This window comes from Festucalex cinctus, chromosome 8 (assembly GCF_051991245.1).
Source record: "Festucalex cinctus isolate MCC-2025b chromosome 8, RoL_Fcin_1.0, whole genome shotgun sequence".
NCBI classification, from domain to species: Eukaryota; Metazoa; Chordata; class Actinopteri; order Syngnathiformes; family Syngnathidae; genus Festucalex; species Festucalex cinctus.
Genome location: NC_135418.1, coordinates 13,264,509 through 13,282,630, shown reverse-complemented (window position 1 = coordinate 13,282,630; position 18,122 = coordinate 13,264,509). Strand labels below are relative to the sequence as shown.

Here is an 18,122-nt window from a genome sequence, read left to right as displayed (position 1 = left end):
ACATATCTAAGCGGCACATGCACAATCATTAGAGCAAAGTTCACAGATAAGAGAAGTGCAGATCCATTAAAGGTTGACTTTTTTTTTTTTTTAAATGACCATGTACTTTATAGGTGTGCGAATCAGGAAGTAACTTATTAGACTTACATACCCCTGTATGGAAGCATGGAACTGCTAATGCGGAGTAAAGTATTATGACTGAGCTATGCCATTTGAACATACTGCAAAATCATTTAAACATATTGATAGCCATTCATCCGGATGTATGGAATTGCCAATTGGTAAAGTTGTTCGAATGTACTTGACAATTCTCACAAGTCAAAATGGCGGTCAACTCGGTCAAAAGAAGTTCTCAGCTCACGAAAAGCAATGGACTTTGGGTCGTAATTTGGTTTGTGAGGATTATTTTGATTTCAAAATGTGATGAAATGTCATTTTACCTACACAGTGACTTCTGTAGAGTAAATTTGACTATTTTGAGTGGGGCCAACAAGATTCGGAACAGAGTAAAATGAAGAATTGAAGAAAAAAAGTCACTTGAAGGTTGAGGAACGAACTCACAACCTTCAGCTTGGGAGACTGCCACACCACACTACCACCTGAGCCACGCAGCTCCTGCTGTGTGAGCATATCGCTCGGGTCAGCTGGAATCTTACTAACTCCAAGAGTTCAAAAACGTTTTTGGTCTCCTCTTGGATATAAGAAAACAGTAGGAGGGGCATACCTCAGGTGGTAGTGTGGCAGTCTCCCAAGCTGAGGGTCATGAGTTCGTTCCTCAACCCTTGAGCGGCTTTTATTTTTTCCCAATTTTTTTTTTTTTTACTCTTCCAAGTGTAAATATTACTCTAAAAGTGAGTCTATTTGGTCTTACTCTAAATAGAGTCAAATTTACTCTACAGAATTTACTGTGTACATACATGCTGGTCACAGGTAAAAACAATACAATATGCCGTTTGTTTACACTATGTTAAAGGAATCCATTGCATTTAGTTTCATTGCAGAAATATCAGAACTGTCCGGATGTTCAAAATTGTCAATTTGTAAAGTCGCTCAAACGTGTTATTAATGTTGTTAGAATGTAATTTTAAAGTTGCTTGTACGTACTGGTGAAGTCAGGGGTACCCAAGTCCGATACTCGAGAGCCCCTTTGTAAAGTCATTCGGACATATTTTTATAAAATCGCTCGAACATATTGAGTAAGTTGTTTGAACATAATGGTAGGTCATACTGCCACAATCATGCATGTGTAAGTCAGTACCTTGTGGCATTATGGAACAAAAATAGAGATTTTAGCATTTAGTCTACGTCTTACCAATACGTTTGAATGACTCGAGCAACTTTATCAATATGTTCAAAAAACGTAGCCCAGTCAAAACTGTTTGCTCCACATTGGGAGTTCTATGCTTCCATACAAAGAGTGAAAATTGATAGATTACAAGAATCACATTGTTGCATCATCACTTAATGAAGTAATTACCATTGATATTGCCACTATTTATGGATACGTCTTCAGAAACACAAATAGGATCTGACCACCAAAGTTTACAATTCAGGTTCATTTTTCATTCAAAAGCCTTTCTTTGCCAGGAAATCACATCATTGGGCCGGTTAGCATGTGTCATGTGCGGGTCACTGCACATTTGTCACACCATGACTGCATACTGAACTTCAGTCGTCATCTATAACCCGCTATTTGAAGCTGCTCATGTCAAGTGAGTGTGAAGCAAAGCTTAAAATAGGCAAAATGGAATATCTATATGTAATGCAGTGTTATAATACGAAAGAGAATTGGTACACACATTTTCTTCTGGCGTAAATTATAATGATTTGCATTGAATGCGGTTGTGTATAATTGCACAGGACTCAGCCAGACTTCCAAATATTGCTTGCAGGCTTTTGCCATGTCTGTCATGTAAAATCAAGTTTGCAGGCTTTAATGGGCTTACCTGGTCAGATGTTTTCGTTCTTCCTACCTGTTTGTATCTGCCATGCTTGGGGTAAGGCAACTGTTTTTCCTGATATGTAATCACAAAGCAGAGGGGGAAAAAAACAAAAAAAAAACAAAAAAAAACAGCCAGTAGCTGTTTAATTAGTAGAAACGTACGTAGTGTAGTGAGATTTTTGCTTCTGGACAGAAACACATCAGGGCACAAGTTGTTGACATGTCAACAGCGGTGTGATTATTTTTCACTAAATTTCACAATGATTCACAAGATGTAACTGAATAATCTTCATCTCGTTAAAAACTGTATGTGTGCTCCAGAAGGTGATAGCCTGACAGTGGGAGGTTAAGTTGAAATGAAGGGCAGCAAATTGGTTCTATGGGGCTAAATTTAGAGAAGGCAGAGCAAAGGACACCTAAAGCGGCAGGATGTAAATGCATGTGGAAACTGGAGATGTTTAGTTTGCTCAATTAAATGTGGACCTTTCTGTAAAGCCGAAATTAATCTCATGTGTGAATGTGAGTGTGAAGAATTTCAGTCTCTCTAACCTGTGATTGACCGCTGTGTACCCCCAAGTCAGCTGGGAAAAGCTCGAGCTTCCCATGTCACCCTGAACAGGATAAACATTCTAAATGTTATTTATGGCCACAAATGTCGTTTTTGATGCTATATATTATGTTACAACAATATTAGAGTACATTTTACGGCCTCACCTTCATAAGCACCATAATTCATCATGTAAATCTATAAATATTCACTACACTATAGAAGGAAATCAACATCCCCAGTAAAATTGCCAAATGGGACCCAACCACTTCTGATTTTGGGGCGGGTGCAATAATTTTAGCGTTACTCAAATGTCAAGAAGAGAAAAGAAAATTCCTCTAACCCAAGTGGAAACATGATGGCACAACATATTTTTCCCTTCTGTCTGTATGTTACTTAGCTGGCTGCTTTCTGGTTGATGGAGGATGTGAGGAATAAGCGGTTCGGAAAAACGATGGATGAATTGATCGAGGGATTGATTATGATATCGGTTAATGGTTTAGTCCGTGACATGTCTGAACATAGACAAAACTCTTGAATGACATCAACTTGCTTTCATGAGGGACTACAGAAATCAGAGAATGTTTCTTTTGAAAGTTTGAAATCAAGAGGGTTTGAACAATTTTAAGCAAAAACAATGGCTCGAAATGATTCTTCGATTATGAGTATAGTTGTTGATTAATTTGATGCGCTATCAACATTTTATTCCTTTAGGTTACGTTATTATCCTTTTCAGAAAATCACCAAATGAATTCAAGAGTGGAACAGAATGTAAGATTGGCTTAAAATATACACACACAATGGAATTAGGATCTTTTATTGTTCTGCTGTAATGACTCCATGAACCTGTCAGCATTAACTCAATAGCAGAGGTGAAATGAATCCCTAACCTGTCCCACTTTGTCTACAAAATGAACAACTTAAGAGAAACCTGTCAAACCTGATACATATTTATCTTTCAATACTTTGTCAGAACTAACTTGGGGAAAAATCGTTTTCCACCAATGTTTTAGATTTTTAATTTAAGTGGACATAATCAATATGAGAAACAGTCTTGGGACGTTGATGACAAGTGTAGTTGACATTTGAATTGTGACGTTTAATTCAAAGAAATGAAACCTTGTATTGGTCTGGTTCGGTACGATAACAATTTTGTCAGTTATATTAAAATACAAGTTTGTTGTCTATCTGCAGTGTATTATTGCAGTTGCATGATATCAGGTTGTTTCCTGAACATACCCATTGGAGACGCATGAATTGCTTGTGGCAAATTCTTGGGTCTCTAACAGGTCTCTCCTGGATTTGGTAACGTGAATGAAAATCTAAAGCCAAAAATGAAACACAAAATATTTCTACTTTTGCTTTACTGCAATAGAAGACCAAAAATATGTCACACATGACGCGAATATGATGATGTTGCATGCTGCTAAGCCAGCTGTTAAGTGTTTGGCTTTGCATGTTAAGGCATGCACGCTCTCGTCAAATATTCACTTCCTGTTAACGTTTAGTTTGGTCTTCCCCACGGGAAGTTGCAGTGAGTGCAGTCTACAAAAGTTTGTTGTTGACATGATGTGTACTGTATTTTGTTTGGCATCCATTTTCAGTGGAAAATCTGCATTTGTCACTTCTTCACTGTTTCTTCCCATTAACACAATTCCAGTTTCTTCTGCAGGATAAAACATTTGTGTTTACTGTTTTCTAAAGTTACAACAGATTTATAGTATTCAGTCAGCCCTCTGTAGATATTTTGACTACATTATCTTTCACTCCTCTACAATGCAAGGCTGCATGCTCTGAGACTAAAAGAACTTTCAGATTACAAACTTTGTATGGGAGTGGCCAGGGTCTGCTTTGCTTCATTATTTGACAACACAGATAAGTGTTGTCAGGGGTTACCAAGTAAGGCATTTGGATCCAGTACAAGCATGCAGTGTTGGCTTTCGCAGACACACTTGCTCTTTGTCACGGTCAAAAGCAGAATGAAATGTTCTGTTGTATTATTCGGGGGAGTGGAGCTCTTAAAGTAGATTTGCTATGCTCAGTTCTCAAAACAGACAAGTATTCCTACCAGGAAGCAGATTTGGCTATCTTACACTTTATCCATTTAAGGGGATTGTGGTCGCATAATTTCAGACACTAGGGGGAGCCAGTTGTAGGTAAAGGGGTTTTCTAAATTTGTTGTGTAAGCCAGGACTGCTAGCTGCAAGTATATTCATGGTGATGCTTTCAAGAAGTAATCATGAGTTCACACTAAGGGTGAAACAGGTCCTTGAGTGTTTCAAGGACCTTGGGTAACTATTTATTTGGTGTGCATGTTTGGGAAGACAGTCAAGATAGCCGTAGCAAGGCTTTGCATGACGGAAACACAACCCCAACGTGGTAAGTACTACTAACTTCAAAACAAAATATTGCCAAAATACAGTAATACACGGACATCAGTGCCTTGGAAGGCTTTTATTTTGAAGTTGTTATTGGCACTGTGTGATGTCATGGTGGCTGACTTGACTCATCTTCCTGACTAAAAGTTAGGCGCCCAGTAGATTTAAAATGCTGTCACAAACTGTTGGCAGTGGCACTAAACATTAACATGTCATCCTGAAATAATGTTAAATCGCTAATTAAGGATGTTTAAAAATCATGTAGTTAATTACAATGACATTGTAGAATGTGGTAACTTCCCAGCGTTAGCGGCTAGTGGCTAGCAGCTAGCCACTAAGCAAGTAGTGTGGCTATCCAACTACTTCAATGGCCGTTTGATAGGTGAATATGCCTGATACATCACTACTGATCCATTTTTAACAAACCATGCTTACTTATGGGCTATTTTTAGCTGGCAAAATCACTACTGAGGTTCTGACAGTATCTCAACGGCAGCCCAAAAACTCACTAATGTTTCTCAAGACGAAAATAGTTTGCTGTTTTCTTGACAATAATATGTTCTTTGTGTCCTCACCAATATAAACACAGCATTCTGATTAATATTGCATTTGTGGAATAGGAATTAAGCAGCAAAATCCACCTGTTTTTATCTATCTCAGGGGCGGCCATTTTGCCACTTACGGTCAACTAAACTGTAATGTCATTTTAGTTGACAACAAATGGCAAAATGGCCGTCACTGAGATGGATAAAAACAGATTTATAAAGATATTTTGCAATATTAAACAGGAATTTATTCAATAATATGTTTATCATTGTGATTATAGATTACAGTAATATTAAACTGCATGCAATCATACTATACAGGTAGGTAGTTTCTGATACTTTTTTTTTTAATCAATCTCAGACTGTTAATTTCGACTGAGAATTGTTATTCATAAAATATTTATGTGTTGAATATCATAAGATTGTGCAGTTGTTAGGTGACGCCTAAAATTATTCATTCCTTGGCCAAATGTGTTAAAAATGCACAATTGTTTGGTGAATGGGTAACTTAATTATCTTAAAATGACAAAACAAAATAAAAACAAGTGGGAGTATTTACAATATTTTTTACATTATGACAATATTTTTTAACAGAACTTTGTCACTTTTCACGTGTTATTTCCATTTTGCATTCAAAACCTAAAAACCATCACTGTTAAATTTTGCTTAACTATAGCTAATGTGGCCAGGGCTTGCCAGGGAGTGACCCACATTTAAACTTGAGTGTTTCTCATGACGCAGAAAACAGCACTAAAGTGTGAGATGACAGATATGGCAAGCCCACTTCATTGTCACTTCGGTGTTGTGACTATTATTAGACACGGGGAGGTGCTGCTCTCCATAGCAATCCCTTCTCAATACTTTCAAGTAGATAAACGGATTAACTTTAAAGAGTTGGCTGGCAGCGTGCAGAGCAAAGGAAGCATTAAATGCTATTTTTTCTTTTCCATCTTACATAACATCTGGCTACTGACCAGAAGAGTTCCTGTGCATTCTTCACATCTGCTTTGAACATGTCTAAACTCTATATGTCTGTTTCTATCGTGGGTTGATTCTTTGGTGTTTCAAATGAACGTTTTTGTTCCCCACCATGTTGTTTGGGTTGGGTCGGGACAACATGTGATCAGACCCGCCTCCTTCTTTTCTCTTCTTTCCAACCGCACACACTCAGCCTCTGTTGGAGTGGCTGTGCAGTCGAGATTCCAGAGCAGTGAGTCTATCAGTCACACCCAGATGTTGCCGGACTACACGGCCATTTCTGTGTCTTCTCCACATCACACAAAAGCTCTCCCTGCCATGCGCATGCCCGGCCTTAATTTTACTCACCCCCTCCAGTTGATTTATTTATTTTTTTCCACGCAAGCAATGGCAAGTGGGCGTTTCTGGATTGGGCCGACTGTCCAATCTGACTGCTGCTCAGCTAGCTTCAGGGTGAAGGGGAGGGCCCTGACTGACACATGCAGCTTGTTGTGCACTTCCTAAAGGGCGGAGCAGAAAGTTGTGCTTGGCTGGGCGTGTGTTTTCAGACTTGTGTGTGCGCATGTCTGTGTATGATCATGAATGTGGATTAAAATTGTTTATTCCAGAGAGGATCTAAGGTGATAGAGTCTGAAGAGAACATCTTGGCCATCCATACAAGTTATATTGAGGATATAATAGCAAAAGTAAACCTATGGTATGTAGTGTGCATTTCTCTTTGGTGAATGTTAGTGTTTGGGTGTGTGGAAGGACTTCCTGACTATTACTTGTCAACTCTTTTACAGCTCTTGTATGTAGGATAGTTTGTCAAGAGTATGGTTGCGCTTTTAAAGGTTTGCTATGTGTTGAGCTATCGAGGTTGGAAAGGAGCTGTCAGAATTGTTGGCGAAGTAAACAACATGACAGTAAATGGTGTTCTATTAATAACTTGCTTGTGTCGTCATGGCCAGACAGTACATGAAAATTGTTACCAAACATTAGCTGTTACCAAACATTAGCTGTTGTGTTATTCGATTGTTAGCAGAACAATCCTTAGTCAGATGAACGTCACCAAATTATAAACACAGACAGCATAGACAGCATATCAATTTCTGCTAGTTTCAAAAAGATGATAATTAACTACCTTTTGGTTTGTTCCCTGTGGCATCATGGTGGATTAGTGGATAGCATGTCTACCTCAGAGTCAATAGGTTGTGGGTTTAATCTTGGTTTGGGAAGTTTGCATGTTTTTTTCGGTAATCTATCTTGCTAAATGACAAAAACATGTATCTTAGATTAATTTTAAAGAATTAAAATTAGTCAATGTTTGTTTGTGCCCTATGACTGACTAGCAACCAGACCAGGTAAACCCTGGCTCTTGCCCAAAAGTCAGTTTTCCCCACCTCTCCTATACATTTTGTCAAAATTGATGACGTTAATCTTGTAATGCACCAACAAACAAAAGACGTGATTTTCCAAGATCTCAAATAGTGGGTGCTAAATTTGTAGTTCACACATTTCACAGATTTCATGCTTTCGGTGATTAGTGTGACTTTGTTCAAAAGCGGGTTTCTGCACTTTGGATAGCTTGCCACAATCTGGATAGCTTGCCACAAGCACAGATTGAAATGTGAAATGGAATTGGAAGTGTTAGTAGAGAGAGAGAGAAAAACCCCCCTCAATAACATATAACTGAGTTACAGAAAGGAAATAATGTCACTCTTATAATTTTGGAGAACCGAGCAACAGCATAAAAGATTATATTTTGTTACTAGATTGTATCTGTCTCAAGTGCATGGAAATTGGCTCGTATGCACATCTTGCAAAACGTGTTTAAAAGTTGACACAGAACTCCAGAAAAACTGCCTGGGAGAGGCCATCACCAATTGTCATAGTGCACTGAAATGACCCTTACACAAGGAAAGGCAGTTTTGCCTTACGAGGCGTGCCAGCAAAAGTCCAGAGCTAATAGTCACAGTTCGTTCAGTATGTGAGACGAGGTTAGTAGGACAACTTGTGGCTTCTTAACCATGACAACCCACCAGCTCGCAATGCCCCGAGCAACGAGCAGTTTGTGACCAAGAAGAACATCACTGTGCTGCAGAATCCGCTCTATGCACATGACCTGCCTCTGTTTTTCTTCCTCTTGGCTGTGATGACAGTGCTGCAGAGGATCCCGGAAGACTCCTGCCAGGAGTGCATGAAGTTGTGGCAGAAGGCTGGAAAAGTGTGCTACACTCTACTTAATACTTAAAAAGAGGAAGAAACCTGTAGCTTGTGGTTTGGATGTGAAATCTACCTTTTGTGACAACAGTCCTGGAACATTTCTGACACGCCTCATAGGGGATATTGCATGGGTCCTTCTCACGTCTGGCTTGATCAAGGGTAGGGAACCCTGGTCCTCGAGAGCTGCTGTCCCGCCTGGTGTCCATGTCTCCCTCCACCAACACAGCTGATTTGATGATATGAGTCAGCTGTGTTGGTGGAGGGAGACATATTAGACAGGCAGGACAGTCTCTCTCAAGGACGAGGGTTCCCTACCCCTGCCTTAGATCATGTAGAAGCTCCAAAAATCACATGATTGAACAATATTTCTCTCTTATTTTGTTTATGGCATTTCAATAATATAGCATGATTAGATGTCGTATTTTAAAGACGCAAAAGCAACCGATGCGATTTACCATATCGGGCTTGATAAACTGAATTGGGCATGTTAAATTAATCTATTTGCTTCTATCCCTCCCATCGTGTTGCATTGTTGTGCTAAGGAATTATGTTTAAGTGAGTTGAGGAGCTTCAGTTAAACAACAGTAGTGTTTTGTAATTCGGCGTAGGGTTCGGTCCCTATCCCCTGCAAATGGCGTGGGAGCAATGTAGACTATTTCTTTCTTTCTTTCTTTCTTTCTTTATTTATTTATTTATTTATTTATTTGTTTATTTATGCCAGTGACAGAACAATGAAATTTCTTCCATTAGTTGGCACTGGCAGGCAGTGCAATTAGGTTGTGTAACCACCTGTTGCGATTCATGTACATAGGGTAAATAGTAGCTTCATATATCAGCTTTGTGTTCACCTAAACAGGCTCATATTTCAGACTGAGTAAATAAATTGAAATGAAATTGTCATTATTTCGGTCTATGTAGTTTTTGTGGCATTTTTGTTTTTTGTTTTTTCTGTGAGATTTTCTCATGTAAGATACACAATGAAGGTTGGAAAACACTGCGTTATAGTAGAGTAGACATTTTAGCCTTTTGATATTTATCCTTCTACTCCACTGGGAATGAAACCCAGTGCATCCAGTGTATTTATACTCCGGCACAGAGCCTGACAATGATACTGCATCATTAACTACCCACCATTCACTCTGCTCCTCTCTCGCTGCTGCTTTCCTCACTTCCACCTTTTAAAACCGTGATGATGCACACCACTGTTTCCATCTCTTTGAGTGAGCTGCCTGCTCTATTTAAAAGTTGGAGCAGTTGCTGGAGAAGCAGCTGCTACCATCCGAGTTTGCATGTGTCAGTGTGTGGTTTTGAGAGGCGGAGCCTGAGATTAGTCATCACCAGTTTTCAAAACAGGCTTGATCTTAAACTGCATAGTTGAGTTAAGGCCTCAGCCTACTGCATTGTTTGTGCGCTGACCCCGTTTTCCCTCATGTCATGTATTTGATAGCTGACAGGTGATCTGTGCATCACACCCATCGAAACCAGAGAGCAAGTGACAGATTTATTTTGCCATTTATTCCTCCTTGTTGGCATGAGAATATTGTCACCTTTTGTGATGCCACTGTTGAAGCCATTTGGTAGAATGTTGAAACACGCTCCTATTTTTGCCGTGCACAAACAAGCACTGCTGTTTGAAACTAACTGTCATGTTTCTGTGAGGTTCCATGGTTCATCATCTATGTGCTACTTAAATGAGATGTGTGGTCAAACTATCAAACACACTCAGAACCTTATTTTGTCATACTAGCTGGAATAAATTATCTTTCCAAATAATGCTAATAAATCAACATAATCAATAAAAGTGTTTGTTTATATAGCCTTAGCTTAGCATGAATAGACCACTAGCTGTGTTCAGTTTGGGTATAATTCAAAATATAACCTGCACATGTCATGGATTAAAAAAAAAAAAGTAAACATAATGAATAATGGGTATTTATGCACACGTTCAACATTTGCGGCCTCTAAACTAAAATAATAATAATAATAATAATAACAATAATATTAATAATAAGTCGATTAGTCGTCAAATATATGAGAAGTCGAGTCGATTTTTAAAAAAGTCGTTAGTGACAGCCCTAGTATACTGTAGTTGCAAGAAATTCTACATTACTGTTTGCTTGAGGTATGTGTGTAGATGCACAAGGGGTGAGGAATGTAGGAATGCTGCAGGTGGCACACCGTGAAGACTGCATAACTTTTGGGTGGGTCTCAGTGAAACAATCATCTCACACGTAATTACAGGATATTCTGACCAAATGATGTTGCTCTTTTGCATTTTCAATGGAAACAGCACCAACTTTGAATATTGTGCAAGCCAGGAAATTACTTAAAAGTTTGACTGGCTAAGTTAAAAAAAAATTAATGAAAAGTATGTTATAAAGGCTTTGAATCACTGTGGCAAAAAAAGTGTTTACTGACAAAAAAAAAAGACCATATAGCCATTCCATATTTGTGGTGTGTTTATTTATGAAGTGCTACTGTATCGTTTATTTTACAAGAAACATTAGCAAAATGTAGCACAGTGCATTGCATTTTCTTATAAAATCCTATAGATCATCGCTATGTGAAAAACAGTTACGTCCATTTTTTTAATTTTTTACGTTTTTATGTTTTTCGGATGAAAATTAATGCACACATACCAAATGTGAAAAAATGGATATGTGTTTTTCACATAGCAGCAGCAACATTTTAGTAAATAAAAAATACACCAGAATGAAAATATATTCTCATTCTTAACTTCAAAATCCGTATTGTTAGCAAATAATGTTTCCTTAGTGTTAGTTCTTAAAACGACGATGTGCTGTAAATTTCATTGCCATGACAACCCTGGATGACTCCTGACTGCATGCAACTTAAGCCAGCCACTCATTTTCCCGCTCTCTGCTTTGATTTGCATTCTTAAATCTTTCACCTGCATATGTATCGTCATCCACTCAAGTGTTTATTTGATTATATATGTGATTGTAGCGTTCCAGCTTGCTGTATACTTTTGCAGCAGTTTTCATGTGAGTCTCAAGGGATGTGTGTCTTGTGATGCTTGATGTTAGCACATATCAGATAAGGCAACACAAATGGTTGTTCATGTATGACATTTAAGTGTGATTGAACTGTTTTCCCCCCTGGATTGAGCTCCGTTTATTCGATTGTACGGCTGTTTTGACTGAATGTTCTGTTTGCATATATCATAACCGTTTGAACTGTTTCTCGAAAAATAACTCACAAAGCCACCATTTTGAGAAAGGACTACTCAAGGGAGCATGTGTTAGGAAACCTCTTTATTTGTACACTACACTTGTATGCAAAAGGCAAATGAGTCACCAAATCCTGCTGGGCAACTTCCTTTTCATTTGAATGGCATAAGTGCTAGAAAGTTCCTTAATGTATTGAACTTGTGGTTCTAGAGGAGTGCTTGATGAGGTATGCCTCATTGGGAAAGTATAGCACACAGTGTGGAGCTCATCATGTGATGATGTCACCTTAGACTTTCCTATATGTCCCATCTTGGAATTTGGAAACACATTGTGTGATGTGGATTATGGTTTGACGTGACACCTTCAGCCCCTTAATTACATTTTCTGAACTAGGTAATCGCAGGTATAGATTGTCACCAAAATGCCCCTTTTGTTGGACTCAAAAACAGCAGAAAAAAATAGTAAGCATACACAACACAAATAAACACATCCTAATGATAATATTTAAGTATTAAATGTGATCAGAGGGACTCGTAATGGGATTTGTTTCTGTTATTTCTTCACCATTAACCCATCGTAATGAAAATATCCCAGCAGCTTGTTGAATCTTGTTTCCCCACTCAATTTCAGTCAGCATTTTTTTTGTAACTTAGCAACAGTAATATTTACAGCAAGAACCGGAACCACATGACTAACCATGTGGTATGGTGAGGTGATGCCCTGGGTGCTGGGTGAGCTCACTTTATTATGATCTTACTTCACAAACAGCTTCGTCTCTCGTCATGTCTCGAAAAATAGTGACAAACAATACAAACAATGTTTTGTTGCCGAGGCGTGATTGGCATGCTTTCACCAAACTTGTGACCCCCTTTGTGTTACATACAACACCAGTCCGTGAGGTAATCACTGACACCACTGTCTGAAGCAACTGTGTCAAGTTCCAACCAACTGAACACCCCTGAGATGTCCACAGTATTACAACAGAAGGATTTATCACTTTAGGTTCAACTTTCACACAAAGAATAGCTAAGAGTTCAAACATTTTAAATTGCTATGATAAGTTGTAAGACATTTGGATCCACACTATTCATGGAGTATAGGGACCGGGCAGCTTATAAACAATCAATATGTGTTTTGCATGACCCCCAAAAATATATTAAAAAATATTGGAAAAAAAATCTGCAATTACATGAACCTGCAGGCACTGAACCATACGCATGCAGGGATCCATTGTGTACAAATTACTAACATAAATATTGACATTTGACTTCATTTCATTGCTTTCATGTATAAAATACAGTTAAAAAGACCATTTACTGGACTGGTGTCATCAGGAAAGACAGAAAAGTTAGCTGCGTTTCGTCAACATTAGTGACCATGACAACAATATGTCTTTTGCAAATGGCGCCTCAATGTGCTCTTCATTGCTCATGGTTCAACAAAACAGACGCACCCCATAGTCAAACATCAAACTGAGTGCCATAACATAAAAACAGAGGTAATTTTGTTTCCTGCAACACTCAAGCAACAGTTTCACTTCATTTGACAAATTTCCCTCCATCAATCGTAGCTACCGGCTATAAGGTAGATTTGTTTTTACACATTTCTCTGTGTTTGTTTTGTTTTGTTGCTGACTTTGACTCCATTTTTTAACTTGAAATTTCTCAAGGTTTCCTTCGATTGAAAGATGAACTGCTTGGAATCTTTCTCCATTTTTTTTTTTTTTTTTTTTCTGCGTGCGTAACTTGTCTGTGTGCGTGTGTTTTTGCAGTCGCAGTCGCAGCCCAGCCAGGCCACGCCCAAACCAGCAGCTCAGGTCTCCACTGTGACGCCTTCTCAGTTTGAGGTATCAAAACTTCCTGTTTTAAAAAAAACAAAAAAAAAACAAAAACTTTCTCCATTTGCTAATCTACCATTGGCAGTGAGGGAACCTTTGTCTAAATAACCTCTGACCCCCACTGCTACGTGGACTGTTTGGTATTGTTCCTGCTTTTCCTGTTCCAGTGCCAGATGTTTTGATAGCGATTATGTCTTAAGTTGAAAAAAGGAAGAGGTTAGCTTGGAAGATAAAATAAATGTCCCATTTTGTGGCATTGGAGCATGTGAAGGTAACACCCAGTTTCTCAGTCCATAGAAAGAGAGTTAACCCTTTGAAAGACCCCCCCCCTAAATTAATACATTTTTATTTGCTAATGTGAACCCCAAGGCTGAGATAAGCTAACCATTCTAGTTGTACATATTTACTTGGTATGTGGTCTGTTGTATGGATTATTTTGCTGAGTGATTGGCTCAACGTGTTTTCTGCAGCAATTTCAGGGAGCTACTTGTGTGTATTTAATATTGTGTTGGATCATGGAATGTCCCCTTTCTGTATACCAAGTCTTTGTTTCGTTGGCACATGATTTAAATATGTTTGTTTTCAACCTAGTTTGTTATTTATAGACACAATCCATCTTTAACTTTAAGCCATAAGGGACTCATATTATTAGGTTGTGACCTTTACACCCTTCTCTAATGCCTTTTCAGGTCAGTTTACAATTTCCTGTCATTCTGCAGGAGTGTGGTATCAGGTCGGCACAGTAAACACTGTATGTATGGACTCAATGTCATACAGTATTTAGTCAAATAAACACACAACTCTTCAGTCAGCATTTTTTTTTTTGCCATAGCCACTACAGCTCATTCAAACTGAAAGAACTACTGTAAGAATGTTAATCACACTTCCATACTGTTAAAAGTATTAGGTCATACCGTGTTAAATTTGGAGAAACATTATACAAAGCATTTGGCTAATATGCAGTCTTGAGTGTCAACTAGTGGCAACTTCAGATAACCTGCTGTGCTTGTAATACAGGAGATGTATTACGGAAACAGACAGAGATTTAGATCACTGACTACGTTTACATGCAGTCAATATTTGGATTAAAGGGATACTTGACTCATTGAGCCTTTTTCGGCTGTAAAAAGTTCATATTTTGTCCAGAATTAATGTGATAACCTCATTATTTTTCATGTACACTTAATACCGTTAAGAAGTGATATTTCCACTTACTGTCTACTGAAGATGACATCACCTGTGCTGAGGAAGTAGGAAACGACCAATCATGGATCACCTGTTTTCTGTGTTTGGTCATCAAACTGAGCCATGATTGCATTACCTACTTCCTCAGCACAGGTGATGTCATCTTCAGTCGACAGCAAGTGGAAACATTAGTTTTTAAAGATATTCATTGTACTGTATTATTAGAATTTTTAAAAACTACAATAAGGATTTTGTACTTGTTTACATGGACTTTAAAACCCCGAATATTAGCAATATTGACTGCATGTTGTAAACACACTCTGTCTCCCAGCTCTTTAATGGTGTCTCAAGAATGTAAAAACATTTAACTCAAAGTGATACCAGTAGGATGGTCACTTGCTAAATATTCTAGTGTATCTTCAAATATAACAAAAGCACAATATTAGGTGCTATGAACGGCCATCTGAAAAGTCATCCGCTAACGCTAGCATACGTTCAGCCTTAAATCTTGATAAGTCGTCAGCATATTCACCAAATGCTCTTCTGCAACAGGAAAGGAAGAATACAGGAAGTACAGTATACTGTATTCTGTAGTTAGCTCACACATCGATTCATAAATCAGTCAGTGAAGAGGTCTGGATGTGGTTGGAAGAGTTAGTCTCAGTGAGTGAATTAGCGTCAACAAGAAAAGTCTGAAAACCTCAATCTCTGCCATACACAGTAGGCCTACTGTTATTTGAGCTAGAATGATACTGATGGACATCATCACTCCTGGTGCTTTTCAGAAGGCATCAACAGGATCCACCATGGCTTCGAAGCCTGTGGGAGTTACCACAGCAAAAGGTGGCACTGCAGGAAGTACATCCATCAGGACAGCAGGACAGGTTCCTAAAGCTAAACCTGAGGTAGATTGACACTGGGTGATGATGGTCAAAGCGGAAGGGCTTGTCTCCAGCAAGACGGGAACTTCCTGTTTCCTTTTTCTGGTGTTGCTCGTTTCTCTGGATGCCATTTACCGGCTTCTTCTTTTCATGTGTGTTGTCTCAGCAATTTCCGCATCAAGATCCTTCACCTGTGTCGCAGTGTTTGCACACTTCTGACTGCTCTGCCTTTGCTTTCGGCGTTGGAGGCTTACCCCACAAGCTTTTGAGCTGCTTACACAAATAACCCCATGGCGTCCATTAAACACTTGCTCCTTGGTTTGTAGACTAACACCAATCCCACTGTTATTGACATGTCGTCTGCTGGGTCAACTGTTGTCAACATGACATTGTCTGGGACGAGGGGCAGTCCCAAAATGATGTCGAAGGTAACTCTTTCAACTTGGAGCTCAATGGGTGATGGATGATTGCATTTTGTTGCTTTATCCATTCAACTATATTCAGAAACGTGTTTTCAATTTTGGATCTTTTGATTTAATTAATGCTGTGTGTTTTTAAGTAATTGGTATGGTATGGTTTGGTTTGTAGACGTCACCTGTCTCTACTATAAAGTCTTCTACTGCTGCCACTGGAACAGCAGCAACCACAGCAGCGGCTAATGTTGCCATGTCGACATCTAAAGGCTCGCCAAAAGACACGGCCAAGGTATACTTGTCCGTTCATTTAGCAAGGAATATGAAGGAGATTATTTGCTTTAGTGGGCGACATAAAAAAGTGGTGGACATATCTGAGTTTGATACTTATGATTAGGGATGGGCGAGTACCGATACAAGGTATCTGTATCGGGCCGATACCAGCCTTTTTTCAAGTACTCGAGTACTCGTGACGCAGACAAGTACAAGCGACCGATGGGAGAGGGGGAAGACGTTAAGTGAGTCCTCCTTGCCTGTAACTGGCGCTAGCCTTCAGCAGTTTTTCACCAAAACTTCACCGGCTTGGAAATACTTCAAAATTGTGAATCTTAAACTAAAAGAGCATTTTTGTGTTTTATTTTGAGCGTTAAGACTATTGAAGAGTGTGCCGTTTTTTGTTTGTTTTATTTTTGTCAAAATTAAAGGAAATATATTTGTTTAAAAATATCTTTTAGTGACTTTTTGTTTTATTTGTCAAAATGTACTACTGGTATCGGCAGTTGGTATCGGTGAGTACAGAGTGTCTGAGTATCGGTATCGATCTGGAAAAAAAGTGGTATCGAATATCCCTACTTATGATATATGGCATTAAATGGCATTTGTTTACTTTCTTGGACTTGAGCTGTTTATTGGAGGACTTATTTTTTTCTTTTGGTGTGTAGCTCTATCATGCCTGTGCTTGTTTTGAAAGAGTTGAGTTCACCGCTGACTCCTTGCATCATCAAAAAAACACGCACAACGTTTTTTGTGCACTAGCAGTATTACAAAACATTGTTGATGAATTAGTGGAAGCTTACTCAAAAAATAAGTCATTGCATGTTTATCCAGTAGCCAACTGATTAAACGGTATTGGCTGTTTGGAATTCAACGCCCAACAGCGCACAATACATTTACAGGAACCGACTGTGCATGTCACACTTTTTATAAGTCTATTGGTGATGTTCTGTAGGCCTACACCTAAACCAGAAGTTCATTTGAGACATCAGAGATAAACAAATACAGCTGATTATATATTATCCATAGGTGTGAATGGTTGGTTGTTTGCACTCGAACTTCATCTTCAGCGAATGATGATCGAATTGATTCGTAACTTGTGCTTTTCTGGGGGGAAAAAAACATCATAGTCTTAACAAAAAAAAAAAATAATTAAAATGATTTTATACGATATAGCACTTTAGCTTCCTCATAAGTTTAAAAAGCCATTTTTATTTACTTTATTTTTAGCCTACACTGGCGCATTGACACAGTGTATCAACTATCAACCATAGAAAACATTTTCTTTTTAGTTTAAAATTACTATTTACCTCTGTCCCATTTTAAATCCATCCATGGGTTATGCTCGCCTCATCTTAGATAGCGTTAGCGAGTTCATCTCACCAGTCTGACGTCCAAGTTTAGTAGCCTAGCCGGGGTTGGCAATTTGGGTAGCTTGACTGCTTAGCAGTAGAATTCAATGCTCATTAGGTAGCCAAATATTTCGCCTAGCCGGGGTAGACAATTTGGTTAGCTTGACTGCTTAGCAGTAGAATTCAATGCTCATTACCTAGCCAAATATTTCCCTACACCGGCAATTACTTCTGGGCATATGCTGAAAGTAGCACGTTCGTGTAGACATGTCACCCATACACAGACGTGAGCGCCATCCAAAAATTCTGATTCGCCATTTGTTTTCAATTGCCAATAACAAATCAATTTGATTCCCCACCCATTCGAGCACAACCATTGTGTTTGTCCTTAGGTG

General features: G+C 38.7%; 1 protein-coding gene across 34 annotated transcripts in view; it reads left to right on the top strand.

The window, feature by feature from the left end:
- cast (calpastatin) overlaps positions 1-18,122 on the top strand; it is a 44,802-nt gene that overhangs the window by 12,630 nt on the left and 14,050 nt on the right. For 8 of the 34 annotated variants that reach the window (XM_077528838.1, XM_077528844.1, XM_077528840.1 and 5 more), the window contains exons 2-5: positions 13,558-13,632; positions 15,594-15,713; positions 16,016-16,117; positions 16,278-16,394. In XM_077528838.1, coding sequence (XP_077384964.1) covers positions 13,558-13,632; positions 15,594-15,713; positions 16,016-16,117; positions 16,278-16,394 — 414 coding nt within the window. Of the gene's footprint in view, positions 1-6,914; positions 7,088-13,557; positions 13,633-15,593; positions 15,714-15,855; positions 16,118-16,277; positions 16,395-18,122 lie in introns of those variants that run through there. The other 26 variants (XM_077528855.1, XM_077528859.1, XM_077528857.1 and 23 more) reach the window with 14 other exon arrangements.